Here is a 16,493-nt window from a genome sequence, read left to right as displayed (position 1 = left end):
TGGTAACTTAAAGGAAGCAAACTACCAGTAAGTCTTATTTTTGACAAGTTTACCTCTGTATATGGAGAGCTCTTGAACTTTTATCAGTAAAATTTATTTTGGGAATAAAGTACATCTACTGGCATGTCGATAAATTTTAATGTAAGAAATACAATTTTACTTGAACCTGAGATGATAATACACATTTGAAAACCAGCACAGTATTGTCAAACCATATTTGGCTTTTATAAGTTTATTCAGTTGATATACAATAGTTCTTAAATGTGAATTAAAAGAAAATGGTGTCAGCATGTTAAAGAAATGTCTGTGTTTAGATGCTAAAATTAGCACATGTAATTTATAATATAAAGTAAAATGTCTCGGTTTGTTCAGATTTATACATCATTAATGAATTGTAAAATGTAAATAGTTGTAGACATTATCAGTTAAAGGTAATACACATAAAATCATCATCAATGAACTGGATCAAATGATACATAAACTTGAGAAAATTTCATATATAATTAAAATTCTTTAAGCAAATTGCTTACATATTTTTTGTCTGTGATTTACTAGGTGAGATGAGATTTTAAACATTGTATTGTTGCAGGATTGTTTCCAGAAGAGGTCTATAGTTGTTGTACCAATGTTGTGTATGGCTATCCCATCATTAATCTGGTATAGCAGTAAGTATTTTCATATTGCAGAGGTCTATAGTTGTTGTACCAATGTTGTGTATGGCTATCCCATCATTAATCTGGTATATCAGTAAGTATTTACATACATATATTGCAGAACTCAGTACCTCTGTTGCTGTTTATGAATGATTTTTGGGTCACTTAATCAAAGGTCAAGGTCACAGGGGCCAGAATATGGAAAACCGTTTCAGATCAATAACTAGAACCATTGGACATGCTGAGTAGGTGATCCCTATTGCAGCCAACCATCAGTGTCTCTTTGACTTTCGCTTCTGTCCCCTATTGACTTCTTGCCTATTACTACTATGCTTAGGGGGATACATGCGCTTTTCTACAAAAGCATCTTCTAGTTTATATGGATATTGACAAAAAGGATATATGTAGGCAAACTTAGGCAAAGTATAAGAGATAGTTTCAGATACAAGACTTTTTAGCTCACCTGAGCACAAAGTGCTTGGGGTGAGCTATTGTGATCGCTCACTGTCCGGCCATTGTCCATCCGTCCGTCCACACTTTCCTTTAAACAACATCTCCTCCTAAACCAACAGGCCAATTTTGATGAAACTTCACAGGGATGTTCCTTGGATGGTCTTCTTTAAAAATTATTCAAAGAATTGAATTCCATGCAGAACTCTGGTTGCCATGGCAACTGAAAGGAAAAACTTTAAAAATCTTCTTCTCAAAAACTAGAAGCTTAGAGCTTAGATATTTGGTGTGAAGCATTGCCTGGTGGACCTCTACTAAAATTGTTCAAATCATGACCCTGGGGTTAAAATTGACCCCGCCCCACGGGCCACTTGATTTGACATAGGAAAATTTTCAATTTTTTTTTCTAAAAATAAAAGCAGAAGGCCTAAGCTTAGATATTTCACATGTAGCCATTGCCTATGAAACCCCTACAAAATTTGTTCAAATCATGACCTCATGGTCAAAATTTACCCCGCCCAAGGTCACTTGATTTTACATAGAAAATTTCAAAAAAATTTCTAAAAATAAACCAGAAGGCCTAGAGCTTAGATATTTACGTGTAGCATTTCTAGTAGACCACTACAAAATTTTTCAAATCATGATCCCGGGTCAAAAGTGACCCCGTCTCAGGGTCACTTGATTTTTCATAGGAAAATCTCAAAAATTTTCTAAAAATAAACCAGAAGGCCTAGATCTTAATATTGACATGTAGCATTGCCTAGTGGACTTCTACAAAATTTGTTTAAATCATGACCTTTGGATTTAAATTTACCCCACCCCATGGGTTACATGATTGTACATAGTAAAATCTTCAAAATTTTCTAAAAATAAACCAGAAGGTCTAAAGCTTAGATTTTTGACTTGTAGCATTGCCTAGTGGACCTCTACAAAAATTTGTTCAAATCATGACCACACGGGTCAAAATTGACCCCGCCCCAGGGTCACTTGATTTTTTAAAAAGGAAAATTTTTTAAAAAATCTAAAAATAAAAACCAGAAAGCCTAGAGCTTAGATATTCACATGTAGCATTGGGCCCAGTGGACCCTATAAACTTTGTTCAAATCTGACCCCGGGGGCAAAATTGACCCCACCCCAGGGTTACTTGATTGTACATAGGAAAAACTTCAAATTTTTCTAAAATAAACCAGCAGGCCCGGATCTTTAAAATTTGACATGTAGCATTGCCTAGTAACTTCTACAAATTCGTTCAAAACATGCCCCCGGGGTCAAATTGACCCCGCCCAGGGGTTACTTTATTTTTACATAGAAAATTTTAAAAATTTTCTAAAAAATAATCCAGAAGGGCTAGAGCTTAGATATTTGACATGTAGCATTGCCTAGTGGATCTCTACAAAATTTTTCAAATCTTTACCCCCCATGGTCAAATTGACCCAGCCCCAGGAGTTACTTGATTTTACATAGGGAAATCTTCATAAATTTTTCTAAAAAAAAACAATGCTTAGATACTTTATATTAACATTGCCTAGTAGACTTCTACAAACTTTGTTCAAATCATGACCTCCGGGTAAAGTTGGCCCCGCCCCAGGGGTTACTTGATTGTACATCGGAAAATCTTCCAAAAAATTCGAAAAATCATCAGTTTGACATTTGAAACATGTAGCTCATATTACTTAGGTGAGCAATCCAGGGTCATCATGACCCTCTTGTTATTTTCATGCTCAGAGTCCTGATTAATAAGAACTTAATATACCCCCACAAACAAAGTTTGGGGGTGTATATAGGAGTGAGCTTGTCAGTCAGTCTGTCTGTCGGTCCGTTGGTTTTCATGGTTTCCGGACAATAACTCATGAAAGGCTGGACAGATTTAAATAATTTATGGTACATAGGTGTAACATCATAAAATACAGGTCAAGTTTGACTTTGAGTTAGTACGTCTAAGGTCAAGGTCACAATGACCTTGAACAGTTGAATGGTTTCTAGATGATAACATGGGAACGCTTTGGCCTAGGATAATTAATTTTGGTACACAGGTGTAACATCATAAAATACAGGTAAAGTTTGACTTTAAGGTCAAAGGTCAAGGTCACAAGGACCTGGAACAGTTCTGGATGATACCTTGAGAATGCTTGGGCCTAGGATCATGGAAGATGATAGGAAGGTTGGTCATGACCAGCAAATGACCCCTATTGATTTTGAGGTCAGTAGGTCAAAGGTCAAGTTCACAGTGACCCAGAACAGTTAAACTGTTTCAGGACGATAACTTGAGAAGGCATGGGCCTAAGATCACGAAACTTATTATGTCTCCCACACCACTATGGTGAGAGACATTGATTTACTCCTGTCTGTATGTGTGTTTGTGTGTGTGTGTGTCCATCTGTCTGTCACAAATCTTATCCGTGCTCTAAGTCGAACAGATCTCATCTGATCTTCACCAAACTTGAACAAAGTGTGTTTGCCAATAAGTCCTGGGCCAGGTTCAATAACTAGCCAGATCGGTCCAGGCACTTCGGAATTATAGCCCTTGAATTACCGAAAATCGCTCTGGACACTGATGCCAGTATCTGCACTCTAAGTCATTCGTGCATGTTTGACTCAGATACATAACTATTCAGATGATTAGGCAGTTGTGGGAGACAGGTGCTTTTCTCAAAAGCAGCTCTAGTTAGGGATGTTAATCATGATCAGCAGGTGACCCCTATTAATTTTTAGGTCAGTAGGTCAAAGGTCAAGGTCTCATTGACCCAGAACAGTGGAACTTTTTTTGCAGGGTTGACAGATTTAAATCATTTTTAGCTCACCTGTCACAAAGTGACAAGGTGAGCTATTGTGACCGCTATGTCCGTCGTGCGTCCGTGCGTCAACAATTTCTAAAAAAATCTTCTTCTTGAAAACCATTGGCAGAATTACACCAAACTTCACGGAATGATCCTTGGGTGCCCCTTCCAAAAATTTTTCAAAGAATTTAATTTTCCCTGCAGAACTCTGGTTGCCATGGCAACAGAAAGGAAAAACTTTAAAAAACTTCTTTTCAAAAAACCCGATGCCCTAGAGCTTAGATATTTTGGGGTGAAGCATTGCCTAGTGGACCTCTACCAACTTTGTTCAAATCATGACCCCAGGGTCAAAATTGACCCCGCCCCAGGGGTCACTTGATTTTACATAGGAAAATCTTCTAAAATTTTTAAAAATAAACCAAAGGGCCTTTAAACTTAGATAATTGACATGTAGTATTGCCTAATGGACCCCCTACAAAATTTGTTCAAATCATGACACCTGGGGGCAAAATTGACCCCGCCCCAGGGGGCACTTGATTTTACATAGGAAAAAACTTCAAAATTTTTCTAAAAATAAACCAGAAGGTCTAGAGCTAGATTTTTTCACATGTAACATGCCTAGTAGACTTCAAAAAAATTTATTTAAATCATGACCCCAGGTCAAATTGGGCCCCACCCATTGTGGTTAATTGATTGTAAATAGAAAAAAACTTCAAAATTTTCTAAAAATAAGCCAGAAGGCCTAGAGCTTAGATATTTTACATGTAGCATTGCCAAGTGACCTCTACAAAATTTGTTCAAATCTTGACCCCCCATGTCAAATTGACCCAGCCCAGCGGTTACTTGATTGTACATAGGGAAATCTTCATAAAATTTTCTAAAATAAACCAGAAGGCCTAGATCTTAGATATTTGATATAACATTGGGCCCAGTAGACTTCTACAAACTTTGTTCAAATCTTGACCACTGTGGTAAAATTGACCCCCGCAGGGGTTACTTGATTGTACATCAGAAAATCTTCCAAAAAATTTCTAAAAATCATCAGTTTGACATTTGAAACATGTAGCTCATATTACTCAGGTGAGCGATCCAGGGTCATCTTGACCCACTTATTGATACACTGGTGTAACATCATTAAATATAGGACAAGTTTGACTTTGAAATTGGCTTACTTCTGTGTCAAGGCTGTATTGCGGGGGTATAATTCGGCACTCCTGTGAGATCTCTAGTTTACTTTTAGCATGATGACACTTTTGTATACATTTCTCAAGAGTATATTTTGGTTATGGTTATGTAACTTAGTTATGAATTTCTAATTAAATAATGTAAGTATTCTAAATGAATGCCCTGATAATTGGAAAGTTATTAATGATGGATGGGGAGAGGTACATGTGTTTTATAAACAGTGTTGTTTTATTGTAGATTCTCCCAGTGATATGACAGTTAATGCCTTCCTCATGACAGTCACAGGGTTTTTCATTGGTGGTGTTGCCAACCTTATCAGTGCAGCCATTTCAGCTGATTTAGGTAAATACATTTTGTTTTGTATGATAATTTTCAGATCAGCATCTGGTTATATGGGGACTGTCCAGCCAAAGCACAGGCTTTTCTTCAAACTATATTATAGACATAGATTATCTGGCTCCAAGGAACAAACCTTTCACTAGACAGCTTTCTGTTTTGCTCACACATGAAACACTCGACTATCATTCAAGTGATATACTCATTAGATTTCCCTTACATGTATGTAACTGCAAGTCTGTTAAAGAGCAGTGATATTTTACATGTTTAAGGCAGCCTGTCACAACTGAGAAGGTACATTGTAATACCTTTTTTTTTCCAGGAAGCTTAAGTCTTTAAAGCTTAATTTAATAAAACTTAATTCATTAAAAAGCTCAATTCATTACAGCTTACTAAGTTAAAGATTAATTTGTTAAAGTTTAATTGGTCAATGCTTTGTAAGTTCAAGCTTTATTTATTAAAGCTTAATTCATTAAAACTAGGGATGGGAACGAATACTGAAATCAATATTCGAATATTCGGTTTGCCATATTCAAATATATAGGAAAATTCGGCTTGTTTATTGGAAGCTTTAAATACTTATTAAGTGATTGGCATATACACAATATATTCCGTTGTTTAATGTGTCAACTTTTATTCAAGTATAGTTTATACAGCTACAAAAGTATCACAATCATAAATGTATGATGGTAACTACGTACAGTCTAACCTGTCTTAAGCAGCCAGCCAGGAGAAGCAGACAATTTGGCTGCTTAAGTCAGGTGACTGCTGATCGGAGGTGCAGCCAGTATGTGTTTTTCAGACTTCTGACCATTTTAACATTTAGGCCCATTTCTTTTTCAGTTTTCTATTATTATTTTACCAGGATACATTGATGTGCATTTGCCTTCGCAGTACGTATGGTCTTCTTAGCAATCTAAAACTCTGGCGTGTTTTTTTACAACAAAAATTGTTACAGACAATTTTCCAACTTGGAAAACAAGTTTGTTTACAATTTTCGCCATTTTGGTAGGGGAATCTACTCTCCGCGCTTACTGTCAACGCTAAAATCTGAGATTGCCGTTACGTTCCGTAAAAGATCGAGTGGTTTATATTTCTTGCAAACACAACAAATTTCATATAAATTTAATAGTATTTTGATGAAAGAAACATAAAAAAATCACAAACATTATGCTACTAATTAGATATTGAGTATTATCTTTAACCGAGATCAAACTGTGAACAACAAATTTGACACGAGGTGACAGCGCTAATTGCCGATAATTACTGGCCATTTGATCGTAACAAAAAGGGGATCACACCCTTGGTTATCAGTTTTAAAGGTGGTCAATCACATTTAAACAACATTTAATGACATTTTTTACTTTTTGTATATTCTGGTAGAGAATTATTTAAGGAACAAAAAGACCGATTACATAGAGTTAGATACCTATTTGAAATGTATATTTTTTTATTTTTATAAAATTTGTAATTACTCCCCTTTAATATGAAAGTATATAAAAAGCTGGGTATTTCTTTTTATTTCGATACAAATGTCTAGTTTTACATTGCATTTGATAGACATTTTCAACTATTGAACAATCGAACCAAAATGCAAGTTTAAAAGCTGTGTGTAGCTACTGAATTCATTTATTTCCAATCTATCTTGGTTGCGCAACCAAGATAGGCAAAGTGAGGTAATAATAATTTTTCAAACTTTTCATTCTAATGAATTCCATCTAAATACATAATTTTTAATGCAAATATTTACCAAATATATTACAAATTCTAAATTTATACATTTCCTTAGGCAAAGTATGTTTATCAAATTTATACCCAGAATAAAATAACTCTATCCTGGTTGGGCAACCAGGATAGGAAAATGAAATTTTAAAAATACCTCCAGTGAATATCTAATTTGTATTAAGTGTTAAGTGAACATAAATGAGTGTAAATGATCAGATGGTAAAGTTTCGAACAAATCTGTTACATGGCCAAAATCTGATTATCCACCTTTAATTGAGAAGCTCATGTCATTTTGTCGTTCTTGTGGTGAGGTCACGCAAAACTTAGCAATCACGTGTTTCTCAAAAATCGGGTATCTTCGGCAGTAATCACTTAAAAATAATTGGTTTTGGAAGAAACAAGGCCGCTGAAAGGAGTCAAATACGGCAGTCAGGAGGCAATCTCGGTGGCTGCTGGCCACGGACGGGAGGTGGCCGCTGAATAAAGTGATGAAATAGAGGAAAATCTGCCGGGGGTGTCATAAAATGACTGCTGAACGGAGGTGACCGCTGATCGGAGGTGACCATTAGTACAGGTTGGACTGTATTTATCAAAAAATATACCAACAGCTTTTAAAATTTGTTACATAAAACAGGTGCCAGTTAAAATGAACAAAAGATAAAAAGGCATCATATTTACGCCTGTGGCAAACTGTTAATCCATAACGATGACCCCTGCTAATTATGCATTGCAATTTCTTGTTAAAATTTGGACAATTTTGACATGCACACATTTACGCCTGTTGCAAACTGTTAATCCGTAACGGGGGCCCCTGCCAATTATGCATTGCAATTTTCTTGTTAATTTTACAGTTTTTGACACGCGATAAACAAACACGACATAACAAACGTTTTTATTAGCTTGACTATCGAAGAATATGGGAGCATCCTACTCGCATTGGCTCGGCGTGAGCGTTAGCTTGAGCGTCACACAAATGTTAAGTTTTCGTAAACCCCCCCAAATATTTTCAAAATCCATTGAGATATTGCTTTCATATTTGCATACTTGTTTTCCATCAGACCCCAGATTGTAAAAAGGGGGAGGGAACTCTATCAAGCATTTTACTGAATTATGGCCCCTTTTCGACTTAGAATAAATGTTTAAAGTTTGCGTACCACCCCAAATATTTTCAAAGTCCAATGAGATATTGCTTTCATATTTTTCATACTTGTTTACCATCATGACCCCAGTCTGTAAAAAGGAGGAGGCAACTCTAAGCATTTTGACTGAATTATGGCCCCTTTTCGACTTAGAATAAATGTTAAAGTTTGCGTACCACCCCAAATATTTTCAAAGTCCATTGAGGTATTGCTTTCATATTTTGCATACTTGTTTACTATCATGACCCAAGTCTGTTAAAAGGAGGAGGCAACTCTATCATGCATTTTGACTGAATTATGGCCCCTTTTCGATTTAGAATATGCTTATTGTAATGTTAAAGTTTTACTCATTGCTTATATCATACTATCAAGCACTGAGAATAGTCGAGCGCGCTGTCCACTGACAGCTCTTGTTCTGCTTGGATTGCTCAAAATCAATGATACCTATTTTTAAAAAGTAGTATACCCTGTTTTACAAATATTCGAATTCGATTTTAAATTTCGAATATTCGGCCGATTTTTTAATATTCGAATATTCGTTCCCATCCCTAGTTAAAACATTAGTAATGTCCATGCCATCATTAACTATAAAAGTAATCTAGTATAAGTAAATTTAAGAATGTAGGGAGTCCAAAAATATGAATAGTTTTAGTTAACATACTGTGAAAGGCATTTGTTGTCAAGGGAGCTATTTCAGAAATTGTTTGTACTTAGAAGTAGCATCTTTATAATTAGCATCTACTTAATGTGTGTTTGGAATTACTAGAAAAGGATACATTTTTTTGAAGATGAAAATTGTGACATGGTTCCCTCAGAAGATATTATAACTGGTATTTTTAACTCAACCATTGTGATCAGTTACCATTTGTCTGTCTATCATCTGTTTACATTTTCTTCAAACAGCATCTCCTCCAAAACCATAAGTTGCAAATTCATGAAGCTGTATGAAGTATAGCAGAAACTGAAATATTTCTTGTCAGAGACTTGCCTACCAGTCCTGATTTTGAAATCATTTTACACAGATATATTGACCCTTTAACAACTTTCAGTTACAGTCAAACCTGTCTATAAAGACCACCCTTGGGAGAGCCAGAATGGTCTTTATTCACAGCTTTAAATACACTGTAAATGTTAAAATGGGAAATAAAACATGTGGTCTTTAGAGCCAGATGGTCTCTGTTCAGAGGTGGTCTTTAACACAGGTTTGACTGTATTCAGACTCGTCAGAAAAAACATGTGTGCTGGAACTAAAAGTAAAAAAATCTCTCTTAACACCTTCTTCCCTAAAATCATTGGTCTGATTTTAAAATGATTTCATAGAAAGGTTGCTTGAGTAACCATCATTTTGTCAAGAAATATGGGGACATGTGAAAGAAATAGAAAAATCTTTAATCACCATTGGTTGGTTGCACAGAGTGGCTTGCGAGAGCTAAAAATACAAAAATCTTCAAATGATATCTCCTAAATCTCTGGTCCAATTTTGATGTTATTTCAAGCAAATGGTAACCCTCTACTAAGATTGTTCTAATTATTCCAGTTTGTCAAAAATCATGGCCCCCAGGGGGTGTGGTCACTTTTCCCTGAATGTTTATATTGGAAACTTTAAAAATCTTCTTGTATGAAACTGCTGGCCTGATTTTGAAAGAATTTCACAAAAATGGTACTCACATCACTCTGCCAAGATTATCATCAAAAAACATGCCTGCAAGAGGGTGTGGCCACTTTGCCCTATATTTATATAAAGGGAACTTTAAAAATCTCAGAAACTGCTGGCTTGATTTTAAGTTTACACAAATGTTTCTTGGGTGACCCTTTAAGAAGATTAAACAGATTATTGTGTTTTGTCAAAAACATGGTCACCAGGGGGTGTGGTTACTATACTGTATGGATGTAGTGGAAATTTTAAAAAGCCTTCTTGTTTGATATTGTCTCTTAGTATCCTATGTCATAATTCCCCCAACCTCTTACACCCCAACCCCAAACATTCCAAACACAGAGAGAGAGCACCTACCCATATTTATTTAGTAGAAACCTTTACAATATTGTAGTCAGAAAACACTGGCATTATTTTAACATAATTCAAAGACATTTTCGTTGCATAATCATCTACCAAAACTGTTTAAGCAAGTGGTATAACTCAGGTGAACGACCTGTGGCCATCACTGGGCATCTTGTCCCTGTAAAGCATTTTGAAAAATTTTGGAAAATCTCTGCCTGAATATTCCTGCCAATTTAGCAGAAAGGTTTTGTATAATTCAGTGACAGGGAAAGAATTTTTGTCCATGGACAATGGCCCATCATACACAATTATTATGTGACATTTAAAAAGTTCATGTGACATTTAGAAATTTCTATTGGACATTGCGACTGTGTGCTAGGAATTGGCACTGTAGTATGTAATATTTCAGATTAAAGAAGCTCTTAATTAAATACAAGTAATTGCAACTAAAAACTGTTTAAAAGCTTAACAGCTTAATGTCAATAATATTCAAAGGGAGTTTTTCATTTGATACTGGGTAATTTGGAGTTTGTTTACTCTACTTTCCTGGTAAGAACTGAACAGTACTCCTTTATACCACGATAATAAATGTAAGTCTTCCGAAGAATGCTCTAATCATACCCTGTATAACATTCTTAAAAGAATTTTACAGCAATGTACCTGTATGTGATAAAAGTAAAATTTGCCAACATTTAATACTTTGGAAGAAGAAGAAGAAGCAGACCAAGTGTACTGTTACTTCTATGAACAATTATTTAAAAGCACAGAGAACTTCACGTGTAACAGTAGACATCCACTCAGTATTAGACTAGGTATTACACTAAGAGCACAAACTGCTTGTTTACTTATTATAAAAACTTCAACAGAAATAAATATATTTAAAAACGGGGTGTTGTTATTTTCATCGCAAGTCAATTTCTCATTATTGTTGATATCCTTTTTGTAAAACTTAAAGGTAACTTTTTGCCCTTTTACTAGCAACAATTTCCTCTTTCTTGGGGACAAATATTGAAAACTGACATAAAAATCAAAGTCTAGAATAAAATACTATTTTAACACATGTTTTTAAACACTGAAAGCACTTTGAATCCCCACACTGGTTACATTCCTTTACATAACATTTGCACTATTAAATAGTTTCATTCTTTTGCATTCAATACAGTTTAGCTATGTGACACAGGGCTCATCAGCACTTAAAACTTACGTGACATTTTTTATTTTTATGTGACTATGGCTCATGTCTCATGGGTTTCCCAGTCACTGATAATTACACCTGGTGAGCAAAATAGGGTCATCATGTCCCTCTTTATGTGTTTAACTGATTATGACAAAAAGAAGTTTGTAATGTAGGTATTGATATTCATTTATTTCAGTTGCCAATTTTGAAAGAATCCAAAGTACCAACTGAAAATTTATATCATAATGAAATGTATTTGGTTGATTTAAGATAGTGATGCAAATAACCAAACCCCTTTTAAGTATGGCTTGCCACCTTAAAAAAAGTTCCAGTTCTTAGCAGTGACAAAAAAATACTTGTTGTTACCACAGATGATTATTGTACTAAATGTTATTTGAACAGGTAAACAAGGACCAGTTCAAGGAAATAAAGCAGCACTTGCAACAGTGACTGGTATTGTAGATGGTACTGGTAGTGTGGGAGCTGCTTTAGGTCAGGTAGGTAACTTTGTTGAAATCAGTAGTCACTGGTATTGTAGATGGTACTGGTAGTGTGGGAGCTGCTTTAGGTCAGGTAGGTAACTTTGTTGAAACCAGTAGTCACTGGTATTGTAGATGGTACTGGTAGTGTGGGAGCTGCTTTAGGTCAGGTAGGTAACTTTGTTGAAACCAGTAGTCACTGGTATTGTAGATGGTTCTGGTAGTGTGGGAGCTGCTTTAGGTCAGGTAGGTAACTTTGTTGAAACCAGTAGTTACTGGCTTTGTAGATGGTACCAGTAGTTACTGGCTTTGTAGATGGTACTGGTATCGTGGGAGCTGCTTTAGGTCAGGTAGGTTACTTTGTTGAAACCAGTAGTTACTGGCTTTGTAGATGGTACTGGTAGTGTGGGAGCTGCTTTAGGTCAGGTAGGTAACTTTGTTGAAACCAGAAGTGACTGGCTTTGTAGATGGTACTTGTAGAGTGGGAGCTGCTTTAGGTCAGGTAGGTTACTTTGTTGAAACCAGAAGTCACTGGCTTTGTAGATGGTAATGGTAGCGTGGGAGTTGCTTTAGGTCAGGTAGGTTACTTTGTTGAAACCAGAAGTCACTGGCTTTGTAGATGTTACTGGTAGTGTGGGAGCTGCTTTAGGTCAGGTATGTTACTTCGTGAAACCAGTAGTTACTGGCTTTGTAAATGGTACTAGTAGTGTGGGAGTTGCTTTAGGTCAAGTACATAACTTTGTTGAAACCAGTAGTCACTGGCTTTGTAGATGGTACTGGTAGTGTGGGAGCTGCTTTAGGTCAGGTATGTTACTTTGTTGAAACCAGTAGTCACTGGCTTTGTAGATGGTACTGGTAGTGTGGGAGTTGCTTTAGGTCAAGTACATAACTTTGTTGAAACCAGTAGTCACTGGCTTGTAGATGGTACTGGTAGTGTGGGAGTTGCTTTAGGTCAAGTACATAACTTTGTTGAAACCAGTAGTCACTGGCTTTGTAAATGTTACTGGTAGTGTGGGAGTTGCTTTAGGTCAAGTACATAACTTTGTTGAAACCAGTAGTCACTGGCTTTGTAGATGGTACTGGTAGTGTGGGAGTTGCTTTAGGTCAAGTACATAACTTTGTTGAAACCAGTAGTCACTGGCTTTGTAGATGGTACTGGTAGTGTGGGAGCTGCTTTAGGTCAAGTACATAACTTTGTTGAAACCAGTAGTCACTGGCTTTGTAGATAGTACTGGTAGTGTGGGAGCTGCTTTAGGTCAGGTAGGTTACTTTATTGAAACCAGTAGTTACTGGCTTTGTAAATGTTACTAGTAGCATGGGAGCTGCTTTAGGTCAAGTAGATAACTTTGTTGAAACCAGTAGTCACTGGCTTTGTAGATGGTACTGGTAGTGTTAGAGCTGCTTTAGGTCAAGTAGGTTACTTTGTTGAAACCAGTAGTTACTGGCTTTGTAGATGGTACTGGTAGTGTGGGAGCTGCTTTAGGTCAGGTAGGTAACTTTGTTGAAACCAGTAGTCACTGGCTTTGTAGATGGTACTGGTAGTATGGGAGCTGCTTAAGGTCAGGTAGGTAACTTTGTTGAAACAAGTACTTGGTGATATTGTAAATTGTAATGAAAGTGTTGGAGCTGCTTTAGGTCAGGTAGGTAACTTTGATGAAACCAGTAGTCACTGGCTTTGTAGATGGTACTGGTAGTGTGGGAGCTGCTTTAGGTCAGGTAGGTAACTTTGTTGAAACCAGTAGTCACTGGCTTTGTAGATGGTACTGGTAGTATGGGAGCTGCTTTAGGTCAAGTAGGTTACTTTGTTGAAACCAGTAGTTACTGGCTTTGTAGATGGTACTGGTAGTGTGGGAGCTGCTTTAGGTCAGGTAGGTAACTTTGTTGAAACCAGTAGTCACTGGCTTTGTAGATGGTACTGGTAGTATGGGAGCTGCTTAAGGTCAGGTAGGTAACTTTGTTGAAACAAGTACTTGGTGATATTGTAAATTGTAATGAAAGTGTTGGAGCTGCTTTAGGTCAGGTAGGTAACTTTGATGAAACCAGTAGTCACTGGCTTTGTAGATGGTACTGGTAGTGTGGGAGCTGCTTTAGGTCAGGTAGGTAACTTTGTTGAAACCAGTAGTCACTGGCTTTGTAGATGGTACTGGTAGTATGGGAGCTGCTTAAGGTCAGGTAGGTTACTTTGTTGAAACCAGTAGTTACTGGCTTTGTAGATGGTACTGGTAGTGTGGGGGCTGCTTTAGGTTAGGTAGGTAACTTTGTTGAAACCAGTAGTCACCGGTATTGTAGATGGTACTGGTAGTGTGGGAGCTGCTTTAGGTCAGGTAGGTAACTTTGTTGAAACCAGTAGTCACTGGTATTGTAGATGGTACTGGTAGTGTGGGAGCTGCTTTAGGTCAGGTAGGTAACTTTGTTGAAACCAGTAGTCACTGGTATTGTAGATGGTACTGGTAGTGTGGGAGCTGCTTTAGGTCAGGTAGTGTTGAAAACCAGTAGTTACTGGCTTTGTAGATGGTACTGGTAGTGTTGGAGCTGCTTTAGGTCAGGTAGGTTACTTTGTTGAAACCAGTAGTTACTGGCTTTGTAGATGTTACTGGTAGTGTGGGAGCTGCTTTAGGTCAGGTAGGTTACTTTGTTGAAACCAGTAGTTACTGGCTTTGTAGATGGTACTGGTGGTGTGGGAGCTGCTTTAGGTCAGGTAGGTAACTTTGTTGAAACCAGTAGTTACTGGCTTTGTAGATGGTACTGGTAGTGTGGGAGCTGCTTTAGGTCAGGTAGGTAACTTTGTTGAAACCAGTAGTCACTGGCTTTGTAGATGGTACTGGAGCTATCTTCATGAAACTGACACAGAACGTTTTATGGTTACAAGTTCTAATACAGAAGCATTCATACAGATTTGCTTCTGTCAAGTCAGAATTATGGCCCTTAAATTAGTCAGAATTGTGGCAGTTTTCCTTATTATGTTTCTCCATTTCATACCTCTCCCAATTTCATTGGAGACATGTGATTGTTGACTTTGCAATCTGCCTGTGTTAGCGTTTTCTGCATTTAGCTTGTCTGCACTTCTCAAAACCCCCTGTCCAGATTTTACCGAAACTTCACAGGAGTGATTGGTATTAAGCTTAGTTATGCATATATTTTTAGCTCACCTGTCACAAAGTGACAAGGTGAGCTTTTGTGATCGCGCGGTGTCCGTCGTCCGTCGTCCGTCCGTCCGTGCGTGCGTGTGTCCGTAAACTTTTGCTTGTGACCACTCTAGAGGTCACATTTTTCATGGGATCTTTATGAAAGTTGGTCAGAATGTTCACCTTGATGATATCTAGGTCAAGTTCGAAACTGGGTCACGTGCCATCAAAAACTAGGTCAGTAGGTCTAAAAATAGAAAAACCTTGTGACCTCTCTAGAGGCCATATATTTCATAAGATCTTCATGAAAATTGGTCAGAATGTTTACCTTGATGATATCTAGGTCAAGTTGAAAACTGGGTCACATGCCTTCAAAAACTAGGTCAGTAGGTCTAAAAATAGAAAAACCTTGTGACCTCTCTAGAGGCCATATATTTCAAAAGATCTTCATGAAAATTGGTCAGAATGTTCACCTTGATGATATCTAGGTCAAGTTCAAAACTGGGTCACGTGTCTTCAAAAAGTAGGTCAGTAGGTCAAATAATAGAAAAACCTTGTGACCTCTCTAAAGGCCATATTTTTCATGGGATCTGTATGAAAGTTGGTCTGAATGTTCATCTTGATAATATCTAGGTCAAGTTCGAAACTGGGTCACGTGCGATCAAAAACTAGGTCAGTAGGTCTAAAAATAGAAAAACCTTGTGACCTCTCTAGAGGCCATATATTTCATGAGATCTTCATGAAAATTGGTCAGAATGTTCACCTTGATGATATCTAGGTCAAGTTCGAAAGTGGGTCACATGCCATCAAAAACTAGGTCAGTAGGTCAAGTAATAGAAAAACCTTGTGACCTCTCTAGAGGCCATATTTTTCATGGGATCTGTATGAAAGTTGGTCTGAATGTTCATCTTGATGATATCTAGGTCAAGTTTGAAACTGGGTCACTTGCCTTCTAAAACTAGGTCAGTAGGTCAAATAATAGAAAAACCTTGTGACCTCTCTAAAGGCCATATTTTTCATGGGATCTGTATGAAAATTGGTCTGAATGTTCATCTTGATGATATCTAGGTCAAGTTAGAAACAGGGTCATGTGCCTTCAAAAACTAGGTCAGTAGGTCAAATAATAGAAAAACCTTGTGACCTCTCTAGAGGCCATATTTTTCATGGGATCTGTATGAAAGTTGGTCTGAATGTTCATCTTGATGATATCTAGGTCAAGTTCGAAAGTGGTTCAGGTGCCCTCAAAAACTAGGTCAGTAGGTCAAATAATAGAAAAACCTTGTGACCTCTCTAAAGGCCATATTTTTCATGGGATCTGTATGAAAATTGGTCTGAATGTTCATCTTGATGATATCTAGGTCAAGTTCGAAACAGGGTCACGTGCCATCAAAAACTAGGTCAGTAGGTCTAAAAATAGAAAAACCTTGTGACCTCTCTAGAGGCCATAC

At 37.1% G+C, this 16,493-nt stretch overlaps 1 protein-coding gene across 3 annotated transcripts in view; it reads left to right on the top strand.

Moving 5' to 3' along the window:
• Positions 1-16,493, top strand: part of LOC123529397 (sugar phosphate exchanger 3-like) — a 54,712-nt gene that overhangs the window by 30,894 nt on the left and 7,325 nt on the right. For all 3 annotated transcript variants that reach the window (XR_008366689.1, XM_045309723.2, XM_045309724.2), the window contains 3 exons: positions 590-665; positions 5,303-5,407; positions 11,844-11,938. Coding sequence is in view for 2 of the 3 variants with exons in the window: in XM_045309723.2 (XP_045165658.2) it covers positions 590-665; positions 5,303-5,407; positions 11,844-11,938 (276 nt within the window). In the remaining variant the exon portion in view is untranslated. The remainder of the gene's footprint in view (positions 1-589; positions 666-5,302; positions 5,408-11,843; positions 11,939-16,493) is intronic.

Source organism: Mercenaria mercenaria, chromosome 13 (genome assembly GCF_021730395.1).
Source record: "Mercenaria mercenaria strain notata chromosome 13, MADL_Memer_1, whole genome shotgun sequence".
NCBI lineage: Eukaryota > Metazoa > Mollusca > Bivalvia > Venerida > Veneridae > Mercenaria > Mercenaria mercenaria.
Note: the sequence above shows the minus strand (reverse complement) of the source record. Positions and strands in the feature narration are given on the sequence as shown.